General features: G+C 42.8%; 1 protein-coding gene and 1 pseudogene across 1 annotated transcript in view; one reads left to right on the forward strand and one right to left on the reverse strand.

Annotated features, from left to right (window-relative positions):
- SH3BGR (SH3 domain binding glutamate rich protein) overlaps nucleotides 1–16,004 on the forward strand; it is a 41,403-nt gene extending 25,399 nt beyond the window's left edge. Inside the window, exons 5-7 of the mRNA XM_028493158.1 lie at nucleotides 2,293–2,322; nucleotides 11,096–11,272; nucleotides 15,275–16,004. Of these exons, the coding sequence (XP_028348959.1) occupies nucleotides 2,293–2,322; nucleotides 11,096–11,239 (174 nt within the window). The 3' untranslated portion in view covers nucleotides 11,240–11,272; nucleotides 15,275–16,004. The remainder of the gene's footprint in view (nucleotides 1–2,292; nucleotides 2,323–11,095; nucleotides 11,273–15,274) is intronic.
- Nucleotides 3,967–7,482, reverse strand: LOC102973553 (dihydrolipoyllysine-residue succinyltransferase component of 2-oxoglutarate dehydrogenase complex, mitochondrial-like; annotated as a pseudogene).
- Nucleotides 16,005–23,196: the final 7,192 nt, after the last annotated feature.

The raw sequence follows: 23,196 nt of genomic DNA on the forward strand, positions 1-23,196 counted from the left end.
TTTGAGGCTAAGTATTTCTATAAATTCTCTGAGCAGTTACTTTCTCTATTTAATGTCTCTTTCAAGAAATTAAGGTCAGTTCAGTTACTGATAAAGCCCTAGGTCCCTCGGTAATTGCTGCTAGCTAACCTGTAGAAGTTGAGAATAGCACTTATTCCTGTAAGAACGCCTACTGCCCTCCAGCCTAGCTCTAAGGATAATCCCATTTTTAATAGTGTGTTTTTTGTTAATTCATTTGTTTCAGCTGTACACAATTAATAAAAATAATTGGATTTAGAAAAGTGTAAAACTCTACATAGCTAACAATTCTGTGTTGCATATAGTGAATTTTAATTTGATCTCATGTGGATAAGAAGAAAATGAATGTTCTTTGAGATCTAAAGAGTTAATAGGAGACTTTATAGGTTCATTTGTCTAGTCACTTAACACATTTATTGAGCTTATACCTTGGTTCCAGACAGTGGCTGGGTCCTGGAGATCCAAAAATGAATAAAGACACAAGTTGTGCCCCAAGGAGTACACAGACTAATTAGGGAGACAGATAAGTAAATGATGATTATGGTAGCAAATAAGGGGGTCCCCTAACTCAGGGTCAGGAAAGTCTTCCTTGAAAAGATCATTTTAAGCAGTGTCCTGGAAGGTGTCGCTGATGTGAGAAAGTTGTATGTGACTGTTAGCTGAAATAAAGAATCATGAGGCTAGAGAGGTGAGCAGGGGCCAGATCATGGTGGCCTTTCAACCGTTCTAAGGATTATGGGTTTATCTTGAAAGGATGGAAAGCTTTCAACACGAGGGCAGCATGGTAAGGTGGGTTGTCTTTTAGAGTGGTATCTCTGGCTACTGTGTGGAGAACAGGTTGGAGATAAGGAAGACTAGAGGTGATGTAACCCCGGTGAGAGAAGATGGCGGTCCCGGCAAAGGAAGGACAAGGCGTGGGCAGAAGGAGACAATAGTAAAGAGGCGCAGTCAACACATCGCTGAGAAACCAACACCCGGATTTTGCAACAAGTGCAGGACTCTTTTTTCCTGGACTTTCTTTCAGCTTTAAAACTTGCTGTGTTGCCAGAATTAATTTGGAGACTCCCAGTGCTGGGGAACGTCTTGGGCTGACTCAGTCTTGGCTGGCTGGATCAGGTTTTCACATTTTGTATTTTCTTTGCCAGTCTCAGAAATCTGAGAGTATTGTTCTGGAGCCGGCCAAAAGCGTGAGGCTGGGCCAGAGAAGGTGGCAGTGTGGTGGGTCCTCCACCACTTGCCTTCCATGAGAATCTTGAGAGGCAGCAAGATAGAGTAGGAAAGAGACTAAATTAGGAACCAGGAATCTTGAAGTGAGTCCTGATCATGTTACTTACTTGTTCTCTGATTCTGGGCAAATTACTTGACTCTACGGTCTTGGTGTCCATAGAAGGGACTGGGTAAGAGGATATAAGCAAATATGAGATTGCTTTCAAGTCCCTCAGTCCAAAATTCCACGAGCTCAGGGATGGGAAGTTTCTTATTTCTTTGCAATGTTAGGAGATATCGCCTGGTTCTCCCACTTTGATCTGAGGGAAATAGAAATTCCAGTGGGTTGGCAGAGTGGAGACCTGTTTGAGCCCAGGATGGCCTCACCCTTTCTTACTTTAAAGTTTCTTTCTTTAACCAGAAATCTGTGTTTAAATATTACATGGTTCAGAAATGTTATAATTTTGTTCTGATGGTGAAAAAGGTTTTGATCTGTTTTTATTAATTGGTTCAGAACTGAAGTAAAGGCATGCTTATAAGGACATAAAAGCCGAAAAGCCATAATTTTGTTCAAATTTTCTAATTGCTTACGTATATGGTTTGAATTTTCCCTGATAGCTCTATAGGTCTGCAGTATGCTTTGGCTATAGATACAGGATCAAACATATAATTAAGCAGTATTACTAATTAGTTATATTTTCTCAGGAGTAAGAGTGATGAAAATATGTCTTTAATTTCATAATATTCCAAGGGCTTGAAATCTAATGCATGAAATACATAGGCATTGCTCAGTTATCATATCTTTGCTATTGATATGTTTTCTCAATAAACATATGTCTTTCATTTTGATAAACATGCATTTTATTATAGTTTGCTTAATTTTCATTTACTTTTAGTTAAAAAATTTTTATGTGTTTTAATTTTTTAATTTTTATACAATTTTTAAAGGTTACTTTTCATTTACAGTTATTACAAAATATTGGCTATACAGTTTGCTTAATTTTTAGATTCAACTTAAAAACTTATGTGAATTTATATTTTTCTTTCTTTTCTGTTTATGGACTTAAGGAAGAAGAGGGAGAGACAGCAACAGAAGAGGTACAGTAGCATATTTCACAGTCGTGTTGTGCTTAACAAAAGCATCTTTTAGGTGAGAGAGTTGCAGCTTTAGCCACATTCTCCTTGTTCTTCATGACACAGAGAAGCGGATGCAACCCACTCTCCCAGAAAGTCCTCCTTTAGCCTGCCAAGAAGAGAAATAAAATAAGATGGAGATACATTTATCAATGGGAGCTTGACGAGGAAACAGGGTGTGGCTTTGGACTCTTTGCTGAGCCTCCTGTGGTGAAGGTGTCGTCAGTGAAGTCAGGCCAGGCTGGGCCAAGTCCTTCAGTGGAGATTTCTTCTCACCCCATTGAGTAGCACACACTTGATGCAGCTTGCACGGTGCTTACTGGTGTTGTTTAATTGCCTCCCATTCACTTTGCTGGTGAGGGAGGGATTCTCTCCCTCTGGTTACAGGAATGGCACAACACCTGCCACTGGACAGGTGAGATGGACAGTGGTTTATTAGTCACACGTTCTCCAAGCCCAAGGGATGAGGCTATCCACACATGCAGGGCCCCACGGGGGGTGTCACTTGGGACCAGAGTGAACAATTGGGGAAAGTGGGAGGCAGGCTTTGTAGTAGCAAGAGGGTGGGGTGTCCCCTGGTCCACGTGGAGGATGTGATTGGCCTGTTTGCATAATTCTGGGGGATAAGCAGGCACTGTGTCTGGTCCCTTGATAAGGAGGGCTGCTTGGGTGGGAGACCCAATCTGTGGGAGCAGAAGGGGAGGTGAACCAGTTGTCAGGCCATTTCACGTCTTCCTGATTTTACCAGATGTTAAGGCAGCAGATAGTATTGAGTCTTAATTTTAGGTCTTGCACCACAGGTGTGTACCTTAGACACCATGAGGTTTAAACATGCAGCGCATCGCTTAGCATCTGGAAGATATTTGACATTAGGTAACCACATGGTTCCAGAATTTCTAGTGGGGATCTACCCAGGGGGAGCCTTATTATTTGTATGTGTGTGGGGGGGGCTTTTTTTTTTGGAGTAGAGTTGATTTACAATGTTGTGTTAGTTTCAGGCGTACAACAAAGTGATATATATATATATATATATATATGTATTCTCTATGTATCCATATATATTCTATACATATATATACATATACATATATATATTCTATACATAGAATATATATGTCCATATATATATTCTATACATAGAATATATATGTCCATATATATTCTATATATTCTACACATAGAATATATATATTCTACATATTCTATACATAGAATATATATTCTATGTATAGAATATATATCCATATATATTCTGTATATTCTGTACATAGAATATATATATGCATATATATATTCTGTGTATTCCAGACATAGAATATATATCCATATATTCTGTATATTCTATACATAGACTATATATATTCTAAATATTTTATACATAGAATATATATATCTATATATATATTCTGTGTATTCTATCCATAGAATATATATATCCATATCTATATTCTATATATTCTATCCATAGAATATATATATCATATCTATATTCTATATATTCTATATATAGAAAAAAATATATCCATATCTATGTTCTCTATATTCTATATAGAGAATATATATATCCATATCTATATTCAATATATTCTCTATATAGAATATATATATTTTTTCAGATTCTTTTCCCTTATAAGTCATTATAAACTACTGAGTATAGTTTCCTTGCTATACAGTAGGTCCTTGTTGGTTTATCTGTTTTATACATAGCAGTGGGTCTATGTCGATCCCGAGCTCCTAATTCATCCCTTCCCGCAAGGGGAGCACTAGCGACTTGAGAAGAAGAATTTTTTTTTTTTAACCCTGTTTGGGAACATTTGCCCTTTAATTTGCATTTAAAATCAGCTTCTTTAAATATTTTAGTTACAAATTCTGAATAGTGAAGGCACAGGAGGTGCTGCAGGCCCTCAGTACTGGCTCCCATCCCTTCCCGCTACCCCAACCCCCAGGCCTTGCTTCTTCGCTCCAAATGCATCTGGACACCCTGCACTAAATAAATGGCTCCCCGCGTCAAGTGTCAGCAGCCTCAGGCCTGGATGCAGGTGGATACGAAGCGATGAAGCCCAGTAGCTTTCGTGACAGGATGTGTGCATTTAACCATGCTCCGAAGAACGCCAGTGATTGTGCCCAGACCCGAGGCAGTACCTCCGAGGTGACATTTGCCATTTCCCCACTGTGTACCAGCATCTCGGGCTGGTTTCCACCACAATCCATCCTCTCCCAGACCTGTGTTCTGTGGAGGAAGAGCTAAGACTCTGCTCCCTAAGGGCCATGATACAGGAAGGAACAGAACTGCCTCTGCAGCCCACAGGCTTAAACGAATGGAATTTGAAAGCTCCAGACAATGTGAGCCAGTCCACAGGAAGCCTCCTTCACTCCAGTCTCGACCAGGCGCCATCCAGCCCTTGGTGGTGACACGCTCTGTCTCACTGCCAAGATGTGCTAGAATCTGCTCTAGATGAGAACAATGTGGTAGAATGGTCCCAGCAGTCTGGAAAAGTCGGCACAACCCCAGCTGGGCGTGCTTGTGCCAAAATGGGTCTTCCTGGTACAAAGCTGTGACGGAGAGTGCGAGGGCAGGCCTGGGCTCTGCTCCGGTCTCATTGATAACCTCTGACCTCAGAATCTGTCCTCCCCCTCAACGCTGCCTACCCATCCCCTGCCCCTCCAGATCCCCCAGCCTGTGCTTCCTGGAAAAGGTAGAAGAGGCAGCTTGAAGTCAATGACAGCTGAGAATGAAGATGCCATTTAAGAAGCAAAGCAGCACCTCCTGGCCTCTGGTCAATACCTCCACACGGGTGGAACCGAGTAAGGACGTGCACAGCCAGGACAGAGGCTGCTCCGAGCTTGGGAGGCCCGGCACCCTCCTAGGCGTCTCTGGAGAACAGACTTTCAAGACATAGAAACTTAATCACATGGTCCCCGGCAGTTTCCCTGTGGTATACTGGACGGGGAGAAGCAAAGTCATCTCTGCGGAGGGCTAATGCAGGAAGGCAGGAATATTAATGAGCATCCATGAAGGCTCCCTCTCTCCCTCAAGCCTAAGGAAATCAGATATTCGAGTGTAAGAGAAGGGTGCAGAGAGGGAGAGAGCCTGGCAGGAACGCCCAGGAGAGACCTGTGACTGCTGGTTACACAGTGCCCTGGTTTCCTTGCTTCAGAGCGACAGCATATGCCTGTCTGTCACCAGGCTAACCCGGGGCCCGTGAGGGGACAGGGGGAAGGCTGGTTTTCAGTTCCTGCATGGTTGATGGGTAGGGCACATGGCTTCCTCCTACAGGTCCAATAGGAGGTCTCTGGGATCCTCTACCGCTGCCTTGATTTTGCGGAGGAAAGTCTCGGCCTCTCTGCCATCGATCAGCTGGTGATCATACGTCAGGGCCACGTACATTATGGGCCGCATCTCCAACTTGCCTCCCACGACCACGGGCCTTTCAAAGGTGGCGTGCACGCCCAGGACGGCAGACTGAGGGGGGCTGATGATGGGCTTTCCAAAGAGCGAGCCAAAACGCCTCCGTTGCTGATGGTGAAGGTACCACCAGCCATATCTTCAATGGCAAGTTCATCCTTCCGGGCCTTCTCTCCCAGTTCACGGGTGGTTCGCTCAATATCGGCATAATTCCTAGTTTCCACATTCCTGAAGACGGGACACACCAGACCCCGAGGGGTGGCCACCGCAACGCTGATGTCAATATAAAACCCATACACCACCTCTTGGGTTGTATCGTCAATCGCTGCAGTTACAACAGGCTGCTGCTTCAAGGCAAAGGCTGAGGCCTTCACGAGTGCCGACGAGAAGCCTAGTTTGAGGTTCTGTTTCTTCAGAAAAGCATCTCTGTGCCGAGCCCTCATCTCCCGGATGTTACTCAGGTCAATCTCGTTGAAAGTGGTAAGCAGCGCTCGGGTATTCTGGGCCTCCTCCAATGCTGAGCAATGCGCTGCCTCATCCTATTCCTCTCCCGATGTTCTGAACGCAGACCTGTGCCGGCGCCTGGCTCAGCTCCCGCAGGGGCAGCGGTGGGTTTTACGGCAGACGCTGGTGTGCTAGTGAGAGGTCGTGAGGGCGAGGGCACCGGTGGCATCTGAGTGGGTATGGATGCTGCAGGGGAGGAGGAACTGCCGACGCTGCAGGTTCCGCTTTCCGGGCTGTGGCAGCAGGAGCTTCGGCCGGCTTGGCCTTAGCGGGAGAAGCGCCAGTTTTCCTGAGTGAAGAGAGGAGGACCTCCTTCTACGGTTCCCCCATCAGGTACCAAAAGAGCGTCAATCACGCCGTTGGCTGGTGATGGAACCTGCGCAGATGTCTTGTCAGTTTCAGTCTCACAAACCACTTCACCTTCTGCAAGGTGGAGCTTTCTCCCACCTGACGTCCACTTCTGTGACAGATTCTGCAAGTGCTGGGGTTTTGACTGTAATCACCTCGTCCCTGCCCACAGCTGTGGCTCCGAAAAAGCGAACACTGAAGACACTACTGCTGCTAATGACAATCTTCCGGCTGTCAGGGTAGCCTGGTCCCTGACATAAGGAGATCCCAGGCCAGGGAACGTCTCCCTAGAGGGCAGTTCCCCTTCTGGAAGGCGGAGAGCGAGCCGCCGAACGCCCGGAACAGGCAGCGGTCCCGGGACAGCATCGCGGCGGCAGCAGCGGCGGCGGTGGTGGCGCCTTGAGCAGAGTTTTTAACCTGCCTCCCCAACTCGAGGTTATAGGAGAGCAGCGGTTCTCATCTGGTGGTGTGTGTTAGAATCACCCGTGGTGTGTTTGAACCTTCGGAAGCCTGCCTCTGTCAGCCAATGGATAAGAGCCTCCAGGGCTGAGCATGCCTTCAGCTTGTCTGTAGAGCTGAGGTTGGAGCATGTTCATTGTGGGGAGCCGGGATTGAAGGGAATGACAGAGCACATACAGACGAGCGTAGAGATAATAAGAGCCTCCACCTGTTTGGGACAGAGCCTTCCTCTTTGCTGTCCTTCCTATGCCCGCAAGAGGAAACACCAACAACAAGAAAGAAAAAGATTATAAAAAGAATTAAAATCAGGAATGTAAAAGAAACATATACAGTTTAAGATAAAGAATTTAAGAAAGAAATGTCTTAATGAATAAAGGTAGAATAAGAGGAACTGAAATATAAGGGAATCAAGTTTCACAAAGATAAAAGATTAAGAATTGCACAAAATAAGAAGTATTAAAAAACTGAGTACAGAGGATATAAGATTTAAAAGTACATTTAGGGCTTCCCTGGTGGCGCAGTGGTTGAGAGTCCGCCTGCCGATGCATGGGACACGGGTTCGTGCCCCGGTCCGGGAAGATCCCACGTGCCGCGGAGTGGCTGGGCCCGTGAGCCATGGCCGCTGAGCCTGCGCGTCCGGAGCCTGTGCTCCGCAACGGGAGAGGCCACAACGGTGAGAGGCCCACGTACCGCAAAAAAAAAAAAAAAAGTACATTAAAAGAAAAATTAGAAAACAGTATTAGTGTTATTAAGGATAAAATTTAAAGGGATAAAATTTATCCTCTGTAACATGCAATTTAAACTACTTTTGGGCTGGCTGACATGTTTGTTTATAGGGTCTATGCTTAAATAATAACGAACATTCCCAGGAAGACCTCATATCCCTTGTTTGGAACCGGAGGTTAGTTGACCAATTGAATAATTCAATTAAAGTCGTAAATCATAAAAATGTAGAGGCCTTAAACATTTATTTTAACTTGAAATATGTAAATGTATATTCACTGCCAATTTTTTGGATGTAGGACAAAGGTCTTTTCTTTAAATAATAGCCCAGTGATTAGAACTACCCACTGTCTCCCTAACGAACATACTCATTGGTCTGTCTAGAAATTCCAGTTTTGATTTCTTTAAAAATAGAGCAGAAATTTAAAGGCACTTGCAAAGTACTCTAGGTGCATAAATCTCTTTGGATTTCAGATTCCCCCCTGCCACCTAAGCTTTTTGACACTTCATTTGATGATAAGTTTTGGTGTGTTTTTTTTTTTGCGGTACGCGGGCCTCTCACTGTTGTGACCTCTCCCGTTGCGGAGCACAGGCTCCGGACGCACAGGCTCAGCGGCCACGGCTCACGGGCCCAGCCGCTCCGCGGCATGTGGGATCCTCCCGGACCGGGGCTCGAACCCGTGTCCCCTGCATCGGCAGGCGGATTCTCAACCACTGTGCCACCAGGGAAGCCCTGATGATAAGTTTTTAAGGTGACTTACATATATGGGTCTTTTCAAAGTACTCCATTAATTTTACATAGGGAAAAAAGTTCTTTTCATGCTCATATTTCATTGACTTCCATGATGCTTATTTAAATTGTGTAATTACAATAAGACTAACTTGGATACACCAGCATGGGAGGAAACATAACCCACCCTGGTAAACGAAGACTTTGGTGGGTGGTGATGCCAAACCGGCGAGTTTCCAGGGCTCAGTGTGCCTTAAGCAACCAGTGTGATTTAAGAGAGAGAATACAGACTACAGCAGAGGTTCTCAAAGTGGGGTTCCCAGAGCAGCAGCAGCCTTACCTGGGAACCTCTACAAATACACATTTTCAGGGTTGGCCCCAAACTACTGAGTCAGAAATCCGAGGTGGAGCCCACAGATTTTGCGTTGAGAAGCCCTTCAGGTGATTCTGATGCTCCCTCAAGGCTGAGAACCCCTGGATTAGAACATAGGTTCTAGGTGACCCATGTGTTGCCAAGTAGAGGTCAAGATAAGAACTCCTCCTGTTCTGATGCTCATAATAAAAAGTCCATCTAATCTCCAACACAATAATATTTACTTTACATTAGGAACTTGCGTGTGGTTGAAACAAAAAGAGCTTTAAATTTTCTTTTGGTGACTGAAATGAGTAATAGAAAATGAGAAAGGAGAAAGAGAAGGCTGCCAAGACCGAGGACAGTCTTTAACTCAATCTAAGTTTTCACAAATGAATCCTCTCCTTTCCCATTCTTTCCCTGCTTGTTGAAACACTCAAATCCTACTGGTTTTATTTTGAAAGCTTCAAAGAATGGTCTCTTTTTTGTTTGAGAAATTTTGTTTTGCTTCCTCACAGGCACTGGGGGAGGACTCCATGGTGAGGAGCTTTATGATAATTTTCGTTAAATGAGCATGGCAAGGTCAGCATGCTGTTTCCCCTATTGCTGACAATGGGGAAGAGGTACTATGTGTCACAGTGAAGCAGGACTGAGATTCTCACCCTGCCGCTTGCACTTTATTAGCTGGATGTTGGGGAGTTTTAACTTTAACCCCTAACAGGGACGGCATCATGTCAATGTGTGGATGAATCTTTTCCGAGGATGTTAGTGGATTCTGGGGGCAGGTCCAAAGTGACATTCTCGGATTCTCCCTATTTCTATTGCATCCTCTCACGTTAGCTAAATCTCAGTGACCTTTATTGTAATCAAGACTTTTAAGAATATTGTTTTTGAACATTTTTGGGTTAATCATTTAAAAATGCTAATCAGAGGGCTAAATTAAAAATGAAAACTCAAGGACAGAGAGAATATTTACCAAAAGTCGCATGTATTGTCTGGGTATTTCAGTGGAAGGTCATCAACTTTACAGCAGGTCCCGGATGGCAAAAGAAACTCCTTCCCAAAACTTTTGTTGATTTTTGAAATTACAAAAAATTCATAATCTTTATAGAAAATGTAGAAAATACAGATAAAAACAGAAAATAAAAATATCTTATAACCCCGTTACCCAGAGAGAACCACTAGCTACATACTCACATACGCATACACGTATTTATCAAACTTTGACGAATACGCTTCTGTAATCTACTTTTTTTTTTTTTTTTTTTTTGTGGTATGCGGGCCTCCCTCTGCTGTGGCCTCTCCCGTTGCGGAGCACAGGCTCCGGACACGCAGGCCCAGCGGCCATGGCGGCATGTGGGATCCTCCCGGACCGGGGCACGAACCCGGTTCCCCTGCATCGGCAGGCGGACGCGCAACCACTGCGCCACCAGGGAAGCCCTGTAATCTACTTTTGTTCATGTAATTAATCTATTTATTTTTTGGGGGGGATGGTAAATATAGATCTGCTTCATTATTTTTAATATTATTTTATCAAACTATTCCCTATTCTTAGACCTAAAAGTTATTTTTAGCCTATTCCATACAGTGACTTTTCATTATCTATATATCTTTCCAATAATAATTTCTTTAGTTTCTCTCTTACTAGACAAGCTTCCATTTTTTAAACTCCCATTTTTATATATAAAAATAAGACAAACATATTATTAATTTGGAAGTAGTTTCAGATTATATATGTAGGTTGCTGATAATTTTGGCTTCAAGAAATTAGCTTGCTGTAACAAATATAACCAGCTTATACATTTAAAACCTTCATCCTTTCTGACAAAATTCTATTTGCTGAGATTCTTTCTGTATTTTATTCTTCCAACTGCCTTCTGAATTTTTAGAGGCAACAAGATGAGGGCAGTCTGTTAATATGAGTAAAGACTATATGCTTAAGAGGAGTCATGAAACTTGTTAGAATGAATGTTTTGCCCTGCAGAACCATCCCAGATTGTGGGGTCTGTGTTTAGGAAGATGATGTCTTTGTGTGTGTGTGTGTGTGTGTGTGTGTGTGTGTGTGTGTGTGTGTTGTATGTGTGCAGTGTGTTTGTGTGTTGGGCGGGGTGTGTAGGAGGCCCTCAACTCTAGTCTGATGTTTTACACTCTTTTCCTCACTGTATCTGTTGACCCTTACACTTTTCAATAATAATGTAATTTTTGTTAAAATAAGACGGAAGAAATAACCGCGGAGGGAGCAGAAGGGGAAGCGGAGGAAGCGGAAGCAGAGGAAGCGGAAGCAGAGGAAGCGGAAGCTGAGAAAGGAGAAGAGGAGGGGCCAGGAGAAGAAGAAGGAGAAGAGGAAGAAGATTCTTAGGCCTTTTCATGCTTTATTCTTCCACTTGTCCAGGTAGCCACGTCGCTCTGGGGTTGAAGGTTTGTTTATTACAGTCTGCCATGTAGACCACATTTCACTTGGTGATAGAAATGGATTTCAATTCGATCTATTTGTCTGTCTTCCCGAGGCCCTGGGCTGCCCCTTCCTGGAGCCGCAGGGCTGGTGAACTCTACCGGACCCGTTTCTTGGGCGCTAGGGCGAGGAAGGCCTGTGGTTGGTATGATTTCTAGGAAAAAGCATAACTTTGAGGTGAGGAAGAGTTTGTTTTGTACTTGCTCCCTCCTCTTCCTCTTTATTTAAGTGAAAGCACAGGACGTGTTCTGTTATCAGCGTTCTATCGCATGGGCTCCTTTACTGACCAACATACTTACATATCCATAGGAGAGTTTACAATCGATGTTCATTAACGATGGCAATAAATTACAACCTAAAAATACCACAAAGCTGCCTGCTCATGAAAAAAGATATTGCTATTAGCGATTCAACAATAAGTGCTTGATATGACATTTATTCAATTATATTCATTGATTTATATCAAAATATTCATTTATTCAATATTAGCCCAAACACTCATGTAGAAACACTTTGGAATATGGTGAAGTCACTTGAGGTAACTTTGACAAGTACACTTGCTGCCTTGTAATTTTTTTTTTTAACATCTTTATTGGAATATAATTGCTTTACAACTGTGTGTTAGTTTCTGCTTTATAACAAAGTGAATCAGCTATACATACACATATATCCCCATATCTCCTCCCTCTGGTGTCTCCCTCCCACCCTCCCTATCTCACCCCTCTAGGTGGTCACAAAGCGCCTAGCTGATCTCCCTGTGCTATGCAGCTGCTTCCCACTAGCTATCTATTTTACATTTGGTGGTGTATATGTGTCCATGCCACTCTCTCACTTTGTCCCAGCTTACCCCTCCCCCTCCCTGTGTCCTCAAGTCCATTCTCTACATCTGCATCTTTATTTCTGTCCTCCCCCTAGGTTCTTCATAACCTTCTTTTTTTTAGATTCCATATATATGTGTTAGCATACGGTATTTGTTTTTCTCTTTCTGACTTACTTCACTCTGTATGACAGACTCTAGATCCATCCACCTCACTACATATAACTCAATTTTGTTTCTTTTTATCGCTGAGTAATATTCTATTGTATATATGTGCCACATCTTCTTTATCCATTTATCAGTCGATGGACACTTAGGTGGCTTCCATGTCCTGGATATTGTAAATAGAGCTGCAATGAACATTTTGGTACATGACTCTTTTTGAATTATGGTTTCCTCAGGGTATATGCCCAGTAGTGGGATTGCTGGGTCGTATGGTAGTTCTATTTGTAGTTTTTTAAGGAACCTCCATACTGTTCTCCATAGTGCTGCCTTGTCATTTTAAACTTATACTGACGATGAAAAAGAATTATGTACTTCTTAATAGTCTGGTGAGTGCCACATAAATGTATTAATAAGATAATGTTAGTGGATATTGAGATCACAGGGGAAATGCTCAAATATTGTGGGCCATACAGATAAGACGGTAGGTATGAAAACATCAAAAGATCATTAAGAGCTATAAAAATATCTGGTTTAACACAGTTAGCAAATACCCATGTAAATGTTATGTTTTTATTGACATTATTTGACCTTGCAACCAAGGCAGCAGTTTATTCTCTAGGGCAGTGAGGCTTACAGTTTGCTCTGGTGCCGTAAGTGTTCTTGTTAATTTAAATTAAAAAAATTTTAGTCTCCTTTCTGTCCATATTATGCCTCCACTGAAACATGTAATATAGATTTGGGGGCTGTTGATATCAGGGGAACAGGAAGAAGAGGAGAATGAGGGAGTGAGCACTGGTCACACAGCAGGTCTTCAGTTAAGGTCTGCGGTCACACTTGGAGCCTGCCTAGTGAAGGGCGGACAAAAGGCTTCAGCTGGATAAGGAAAAAGAAATCCCCAGTGCTTGTAAATATCGGCTAACAAACAGCTCTGCTCTATGTACCAAAGACCAATTTGAATATTAGAATCTCCCCTCTTAATTTACTTACACTTATACATAAAATACTACTATTAAAAAATGAATATATTTTTAGGAAATCTTGGAGCTGGTGGGAGTAGCCATCACATTTTATTATCGGACCATGAAAGTTTCATCACTCCCTTATTCAGATTACAAAGCAAATCCAGCCCATCGTTTGATGTTTTCCCAGGTGGTTTCTTTCATGTTGTGGACACAGAGACATCTATTTTAGGGCCAAATGATTGTCTTTTTTGGAAGTGATCCCATTTCCTTTATTTTTTATTTTCTTCTAAATAAAAGAAAATAAAAAATTACTATTGAGCAGTCTGTTGTCAGTCTGATTAGTGTCCCTAATCCCATTTCTAAGGAATGAATAGGAGCTCCATTTTGGAAAAGAAGAAAACTGGCAAGTTTACTTTTAGAAATTTTATCTGAAGTATGATGGGAAAGGAAAATATGCCAATATTTATCATTATACCAACTCCCCCAACAGTAAAAGACTCATAAATACTGTTTAAATTCATTTCCATTCACTCCATTTGTAAAGTTCTTTTAAAATTATTCAATTTTAATGTAATTATAAAAAAATATTGAATGTGAAATGACACAGCTGAGAGGGAAGCCTTCATGTAGCCAGATGGCTTTATAGGCTGATTATGGAAAAAAAAGGCAAATATCGCTGTGGCCAGCCCATTTTGACTGTTTCTCTGATGGCTTCTAGTTTGGAATTACTATATTTGTCATGAGGTCAAAATGCCTGACAGTGAAGGAGGGAATCAGACAGCTTCCTAAATCCCACTCCTGACCCCAGAGAGATCCAGTGTCCTTCTTGAAAATGCAACATGGCAGTGCAATCATGCATTTCATTGGGCAGACCATTCAGTGTCTAAAGACAAACCCATCTCATAGCTCATGGATCTGCCAGGCATTTTATCTGAAAAGATGGTTCTAGGACTGTGGCAATGAATGGAACTATGAAACATTTCTCATTTCCTGTGTTTGAAATTGATGCGAAATTGATGCCCCAGGAGAAACAGTGTATAGTCTGAGACTGAGTTCTGTCTCCTAACAGACTGCTGCTTAGTACTGTCCTCTAGTCTAGCTGTGGACCCTTTCAATTTCCTCCCCCAGGACTAAGCTGTAAATTCAGCCTCTCCATTTCCCATGAAAATGCAGTGGGGAAACTATAATTGAAGATGTCAACTTCCTTCTTTTTTTTTTAATGTTGAAATCCAATAAATCCAATTTATTTCCAAAGGCTGTTATGTCTTTATTTTTACATTCTTACATTTTCTTGCCATAAGCAATGGTATTTTATGACTATTTAATTTCAAAATGATAAGAGAAATGGCCCACAGACATTCCTACCAGTATTAGGAGACAATGTCTACATCCATTTTACGATAATATCTGCTTAGTATTTACTTAACACTTCCCTTTTAATCATTCTCAATTCCTTTTGCATTTAAAAAATTTTAAATTTTTAATCAATTTTTGTTGGAGTAGAGTTGCTTTACAATGTTGTGTTAGTTTCTGCTGTACAGCAAAGTGAATCAGCTATACGTATACATATATCCACTCTTTTTTGGATTTCCTTCCCATTTAGGTCACCACAGATCATTGAGTAGGGTTCCCTGTGCTATACCATAGGTTCTCATTAGTTATCTATTTTATACATAGTAGTGTATATATGTCAATTCCAGTCTCCCAATTAGTCCCAGCCCCCGCTTCCGTCCTTGGTAACCATAAGTTTGTTCTCTACGTCTGTGGAAGATATCAACTTCCTTCTATGTTTGATAGTTCAGCATAGAGAAAGGATATAAACATCATTTGGTTTTCCATGAGAAAAATTTAATTTCCTTTCTTTGCATTTGATGAGTAGTGGTTTCTAGAATAAAAAGCAATACTTCCCTTGATTGTATGTTGAAGAGTTCAGTTTTTGATAAACATTCTCTGTCTCTCGTTAACAGCCTTCTCCCTAATATTTCCCCTTTCTTTTAGGAAACCCAAGCCACGAAGCACCATTTCAACTCTCTTCCCACAAACCAAATTCAACAAAATGCTTTGGCCCGAAGCTAGCACACGTCTGTCAGTACATCCAGGGTTCACCGAGGAATTGTATGATCCGACACGGTTAGATCTCCATGCATATACCTGCTTAATCATATCAACATGAAATCAAATGTGAGGACAACACATGCATACCTTCATGGGCCTGACATTTTGTGGCCTTTGCTTAATTTTTTTTTTTTTTTTTTTTGCTCTGCATGAATAGACCTTCTAATACCCTGAAAAAAATTTCAAAATATAGAACTTCTCTTTGTGAGATGACAAAAGTATTTCTTTGTATGTGCCTTATGCTACTTTTCTCAGAATTAGCTTTGAAAATGAAGAGATTTATAGAGAACAATCATACTAATAAAGATGAATAGCAAATATCCTGTCCCCAGGAGGAGATTTCTTCATTTCTAGTCTCTCTGTGTATAACCTGAACTCAGTCTGTCTCTTGCAGAGTCTGAATGCTCAGCAGAACTTTTCTGTCTCCATTGGGATGGATCCTTTTTGTTGCACTGATTATTTGGTCCATGTTTTCAAATGTTATGTCTTGTTATGTCGTATTTTATATTATTCACACCGCTGCATACATGGTCTCCGAAGCCTTGTTTAAATGTCACTACCGTCCACATGTGTAGGGGTCATGACGCAGACAAATAAATTTGCCAGCCCAGTGCCCTTTGCTCGTTTCTGTGCTGGAGGGAGTGGTTGCTTCTGTTTCTCTTGCGTTGACTGATTTGCAGTCATGGCTGCCACGTGCAAAGCCCGTGACTGTGATGTTGCCTCTTGATGCTGGGTGTCTGTTCAGCAAGAGCTGGTCCGGCCCCATGACTTGTTCACTAGGTAGGTTTGAAGCGATTCTCTGCTCACCTGCCCCATCTCAGTGTGTGATAGCTATGTTTTTCTTTATGGTAAGAAGTTGCTGACATCTCTCCCCTATCTGTGTATGTGCTGCTGCGTGTATTTTTCTTGCCGCCAACGTTGCTTCTGTACTCTCAGAAGGGCCCTTCCCCGTGCTGTTTTCCCAAATAAGGACAGTGATGGCCATCAGCTTGGAGTGGCCATAAACTTTTCCTCCTTCTGAATCTGCCTATTGATTTTGCAGCTAAGCCTGTTGGTGTCTTTGGGGAATGTAGTCGCTGGTGGCAGAAGTCGTGTGGCTCACAGGAACTCTGGCCAACAGCTCTTTTCTTGTTACCCTGGTAACAAAAAGAGGCATTTTGTAGAGAATGAAGATGATTTTATTCCAAATTGTTGAAGCAGACTACTTTTTTTTTTTTTTTTTTTTTCGGTACGCGGGCCTCTCACTGTTGTGGCCTCCCCCGCTGCGGAGCACAGGCTCCGGACGCGCAGGCTCAGCGGCCACGGCTCACGGGCCCAGCCGCTCGGCGGCACGTGGGATCCTCCCGGACCGGGGCACGAAACCCGCGTCCCCTGCATCGGCAGGCGGACTCCCAACCACTGCGCCACCGGGAAAGCCCAGAAGCAGACTACTTTGAGGACATTTCTCTCTAGTTAAAAATAAGGTGAGAGACTGCAGTGGGATGGAAATTCATATAGTTAAAAATTAGTTCCTATTTTGTACTTCGTTGCATTAAATTATGTCCTGTCTAAAAAGCATCACAGTTTTATAGCACCTCCACACCCAAATAGGCTTTAAGTTTTTGCTGTTGCTTGGGCTGACTTTTAGCTCTTGTGGTAGAGTAGGATAGAGACAGATTTATTTAGCTAGGTGCCAATTTCCCTCCTATTTCTCATATTTTTAAATGAAGATAAATATTTGTGCTAATAATAAGCAGAGTAGACCACTTATTTAAATTGAATTAATTTTTTCTTATGTTGTCCTTCTGTAGTCAGGAAATTAATATTCTAGTAAATATTCTCTAGTCACTCACATTTCATTTTCTATTAAATACTATTAAAATGCAAAAATCACTTAGGTCAATAATACCATGTAACTAGTATCAGCTCTCTTTCAGATTTGGCTTCACCTATAATCTCCAGTGGCTAGTGGGTCCAGTGGCACAGTGACAAGTATGGGCTGTGTGATATCAAAATATATTTTTAAAAAATCCACATGCTTTATCAATATAGGAAGTTTCTAGAAACTAAACAGCATTATAAATATGCAAAAAAGAATAACTCAAAAGAAAAACCCAAGTGAATAAGCAAAATCCGTCGGCAAAAAAAGAGAAAAGACCAGAGACATGGAGCAATTCTATGATGATCTGAAGCTAATAGAGTTTCAAAGAGTTGATTAGTCTACAGAGGGCCTGAACATTCAAAGTAACTGTTTCTTTTTTATTCTTTAAATTGAAAAGCAAGTACACAAAAATTTGAGTGCATTTTTTAACCACTGAACAGTAAATACTTCCTTCTCCACTTTTCCCCTTTGGGGTTTCCTTGTATTTCTTTGGGTTGTAATCTTCCTTTGGTACAAGGATCCAAGGTATGAAATAAGGAGGGTTTATCGTTGTCATCGACTTTTCTAGATTAAATGTGAGAGGTGTAGAAAGGGAGTGGAATGTTGTGCCTACAAAGTTCCTTGAGGAATATTTAGAAAAGTTTTCTTTAAAAAACAATATAAGTGTCAAACCTGTGCAAGGGTGGTGAGGGTAAGGCGACCCTAGTGAGTTGTAATAATAGAGAACGACCACTAGGTGGTGATAAAAGACAAGCTCCTTGATACAGCATTGCTGTCCCGGAGCCCCGCTGGCTACGTGTGCGGTTTAGGGTACTGTTGAGGTCAGAAGGTGGGCATACATCATTACACTTACAAATAATTTTATGACAAACGTCTCTGTATGTAAAGCATTTGATAATGGAGTATTTTCTTATAATACATGCCAAGGAATAAAGTTATTGGATTAAAGCAAAAACAAAAAGCAAAACAAAAAAACCACACACACACACACACACACACACACACACACACACACACACACACACAAAAGAAGGTGGTCATAAAGTATTTGTCCACCAGACAGAAGAAAAACAAACAAAACCCCTCCAAACCCGTTGGTCAATGAATCAGTATATTGTTTATAATGCTTTTATCCAAGACAATTAATTTTGGGCAAAATGTTGTGCATTCTTAAAAGCCGTTAAAACCAGTCATTGATGTTTGAATTTCACACCCTTGCGTTACATAGGAGTCTAAAGTCGGTCAACAACTGACTGCCTACTGACCATTTTGATCAAGATACAGGATTGTCCTTTAGCCTGTACGTGGCTCTAGCTCCTCGCTGAAGTGTAAACAGAAGCCCGATTGGCCAAACGGCTGATTGGCTTCTCCTGCTTTAAGCCTTTTAACCCTAATACAACATATTTCCAAACGTTTGCAAGTAGATTCGTGATCCTTGCAAAAGCCTTCGCTTCACGGGTGCCATCAGTCGGTGAGACAGGTCTTCCACAACCAGACATCTGGAGACTGTTTACAGATGTAGTAATGCTCTCAGGGGTGGAAGATTCAAATCGGGAAAGGGCTGCGCCAGGTGGGTGTGAGTAGCGTGGAAGGTGCGGGGGTCAGGGAAGAACGCGGCGGGAACTCGGTCAAGTCCAGCCGACGCATCTTGTCAGCTCAGGAGGGTGACGCCTTTCCGCACCGACTCACGGGAAGCAAACTCACCGTTTAGGATTAAAAGTAGGCTGCTGGATATTGTGTTTCATAGTACTTTTACTTGCTGACATTTATGGGGTGCCGGCTGTGAGTCGGGCTCTGTATCAAGGGCTCCACGTGATCCCTGCAGTAACCTGGTGAGGTGGACACGGTACCCATTTCACGGATGAGGAAGCTGAGGCACGGGGACGTCCAGTCCTCGTGTGAGGTTACACAGCCTGCAAACGGCCACTCTGGGACGGAGGTCTATGGGTGTTCTGATCCAAGGCCAGGATCAGCCTCCCAACAAACACCGTCCTCTCTGCCCTTGACCACTGCCACGCCCCTGGGACAGTGCCTGGCCGGCCGGTGGGTAGGTGGGACCTTGCCCACAGAGCGCCTCCTTCCCCGGCCGCCCCTGGTCCACGTGTTCTGTCTTTAGACTCAGGGCCAGGCCCCGGAGTAAGGTGACTCGTACTTGTTGGCTGTGATCCACCGTGTGCTGGTTTCTTAGCTAAACCATCAAAAAAATAAAATAAAATAAGATAAAATGGGAATTCCCTGGTGGTCCAGTAGTTAGGACTCGGCGCTTTCACTGCCGGCGCCAGGTTTGATCCCTGGTCAGGGAACTAAGATCCCGCAATCCGAGCGTCCGAACAAACGAACAAACAAAAAACCCGCAAAAACAAACAGAGAAAAACATTAGAGGGTAATTCCATTCCCCTCATTCTCAGGTTCTTGGGCTGCTCACTGCGGCCACCAATGCCAGCCCCAGTTTTAGAGGGATTTGAACCACCGTCAGCCGGCAATACTCTAGAAATTGCCTGGTGGCTTTAGACCCCAAGTGTTAGGTTGCAGAGAGAAAAACTACAAATTGTCATCTGTCTTTTCCAGTCTGGTTGTCCTTGGGTACACTCCACTCACTGATGCTGAAGGAGTGCCCAGAAGTCGTCTGGGGCTTACCTGTCAACCATTGTCCAGTGATGCACCCATAGCAGCCAACCCCTCACGGTAGCTGTAGCTGAGGGGATGGTTCCTTCAGGCTCCTAGAATGACTTAATGAGGTAAAGTATACCTTAGTCCCAGGACATGAATTTTAGTTTGCTTGTTTTGTAGCAGGTCACTTTTCTCTGTGGTCTGTTATAAAAAATGTTTGTCTTCTTGGTCTACCCCTGGAATGAAACAAAAGTTATCTAGGGAGGAAAATAAAGCTCCCACTAGAAAACACCACACTCATAGACTAATTTCTCCTGAGTCTGCAAAAATAAAGCAGAGAAATGCAACCTGGCTTTATTTTTCTCTAAGGACTACTCCTTAGATAGATATCTCTATAGATAACTTTCTCCAGCCTTTAACTACATTCAGAGAGATTTAAACCTTGAAATACTGGTAGGTCAAATCCACTAAAAATGTACCTGATGGTGTTTCAGAGTGGTTACAGGAGGATTCCCATGGTATGTGGAGATTATCTGTAAAATACCTAGGTAGGAGAATGGGAGTTTTGCGTGGTTTCTGAACACACCTGTTGATGGTTATCCACCTGGCTTGAATTCCTGGAATGTTTTTAGTACAATGATGGCATCTTCGACTCACTGTGAAGATTCTTGGTGGGGTCAAGCACCAAAGTATTTTTAGAAGCTCCTCAGATGTGAAGCTGTGTTTAAGAAATGCTGGCCAGGAGGCATTTAGATCCTGGGAAACACCCAATTCTTTCTCCCGCACCTGTATGGGACAGTAAAGTTGATCACTCCTCGTGGACCTTTACAAAGGAACCAGTGGTTTTCAAATATATATATATATATATATATATATATATATATTTAAGCCATGGAACACTTTGTTTAAACGGATCTCCACGTAAAAATCAGGTGGAAGGAGAGCTGCTCTGAATGTAATTACAGGGACCTTGACCCCCCAGGGAACTCAATTCAGAGTACAGTTTGAAAACCCTTTGCTTGGTTGTAGATTTTTTCTTTTTAGGTCAACTTCATTGAGGTTAATTACACAATAATATGCACCTGTGCTGTTTTTCCAACACTAGCCAATTTTTCAATTTTCTGACACTAACTGGATATCTTCCAAATCAATTCTGACACTGTCTCTTGCGGTTAGCTCAGTCCCATAAGACTGCCCCAACTTCAGACACCAGCGGAAAATGGGGTCCTCACGCTTTCTGCATTTCTGTTCAGCGGACTACAGATCCAGAGGCTCCTCCCCCCCACTCCACCCCCAGGTTTGACAATTTGCTAGAATAACTCATAAGACTCAGGGAACCACTATACGTATAATTATAATCTATTATGTAAGATACAAAGGAGCAGCCAGGTGCACAGGTATGAAACCCAGCAGGACCCTGTGGGGCTTCTGGTCACAAAAGCCTTCTGTGTCCCCTGTTTCTTGTTTGTAGGAAATAGGCTTCATTCAGCCTCCTCCACCTTCCCTGAGTTCCAAAGGGTTAGATTCAAACAGTTGCTAATCAGGGAAGGGAGGGGATGGGGAGACAAGGGAGGAACAGTCAAGGAGCAATAGTGCAGCCTTGGGGCAGGGTCCTGGCTCCTCCTCAAGGGATACAATATAAACAACAATATCTTTGAGTTCTTCTGTAGAACCAGAGCTCCCACCCGGGTGGAGGATGGAAACTTCAGGCCCAGGGTAAGATTCTTGGAGCACTGCCCTGTTACCTCACCAGCCAGTCAGAAAACAGCCACACAGCCTGCAGCTCTCACCCCAAATTTTGCCTAGAAAAACGTTTCCCCCCAAACCATCAGGCGGTTCGGGGTTTTTTTGAGCACCAGTTCTCCTTGCTTGGCCCTGCAGTAAACCTTTTTCTGCTCCAAACTCCGATGTTTCAGTTTATTTGGCCTCACTGTGTGTTGGGCACACCCACTTTATTCGGTAAATGGTATATAGGGCTAGGTCCAGAAGGGTCCTGAGTGCAGGAGTCTCTGTCCCTATGGAGGAGGGCAGCACCACTTCCAAGTACATCACCGTGTTCGGCAACCAGGAAGCTTCCCGAAACTTATCTGAGTTGTTGTTGTTGTTTTTTCTTAACATACACACACTACTATATATAATATAGAGAACCAACAAGGACCTACTGTACAGCACAGGCAACTCTGCTCAATATTCTGTGACAACCTATATGAGAAAAGAATCTGAAAACGAATGAATATATGTATATGTACAACGGAATCACTTTGCTGTACACCTGAAACTAACACAACATTGTAAATCAACTATACTCCAATAAAATTAAAAATAAATAAATAAAATAGAAAAATTAAGGTTTCCTTATGTAGGCACAGTTGATTAAACCATTGCCACTGGTGACTGAATTCAATCTCCATCTCCTCTCGCTTCCTGGGAGGCAGGGAGGGGAGCGATGAACGTTCTAACCTTCTAATCACGTGGTTGGTTTTCTTGTCCATCGACTCCCATCCTGAAGCCATCTAGACCCCCCACCACTCCTCAATGAGTCACCTCATGATTCAAAGGGGCTCTTTTGGATCCACTTTTATCACTAAGGAAATTCCAAGGGTTTTAGGAGCCCTGTGCCAGGAATTGGAGACAAAAACCAGAAATATTTCATATTACACCACAGCACCCATTTTAAGGGCGCAGTTTGATGAGTTCCGACAAATGTGCATATCCATGTAACTAACACTCCTGTCAAGATACAGAACCTTTCTATCACCTGGTCGAATTCCCTTGTACTCCTTCGCGGCTAATCCCTCCCTTCCACCCCATCCCCAGGCAACCATGACACTGCTCTCTGACACTATAGATTTCCCTTTCTAGAACTTCTTATCAATGAGTAAAACAACTCTTTACTCTTTTTTGTCTGGTTTCTTTCCCTCCTCAAAATGTTTCAGAGATTCATCCATGTTGGTGCTTGAATCAGTAGTTTAGAAACCGTGCAACCCAGACTGGGACTTGAACCAATGGTCTTTTCTTTTTTAATTTTAATTAATTAATTAATTTTTGTCTGCATTGGGTCTTCGTTGCTGCACGCGTACTTTCTCTAGTTGTGGCGAGCAGGGGCTACTCTTTGTTGTGGTGCATGGGCTTTCATTGTGGTGGCTTCTCTTTGTTGCGGAGCACAGGCTCTAGGCACACGGGCTTCAGTAGTTGTGGCACACGGACTCAGTAGTTGTGGCTTGTGGGCTCTAGGGTGCAGGCTCAGTAGTTGTGGCGCAGGGGCTTAGTTGCTCCGCGGCATGTGGGATCTTCCCGGACCAGGGATCGAACCCATGTGCCCTGCATTGGCAGG

Source organism: Physeter macrocephalus, chromosome 8 (genome assembly GCF_002837175.3).
Source record: "Physeter macrocephalus isolate SW-GA chromosome 8, ASM283717v5, whole genome shotgun sequence".
Taxonomy (NCBI): domain Eukaryota; kingdom Metazoa; phylum Chordata; class Mammalia; order Artiodactyla; family Physeteridae; genus Physeter; species Physeter macrocephalus.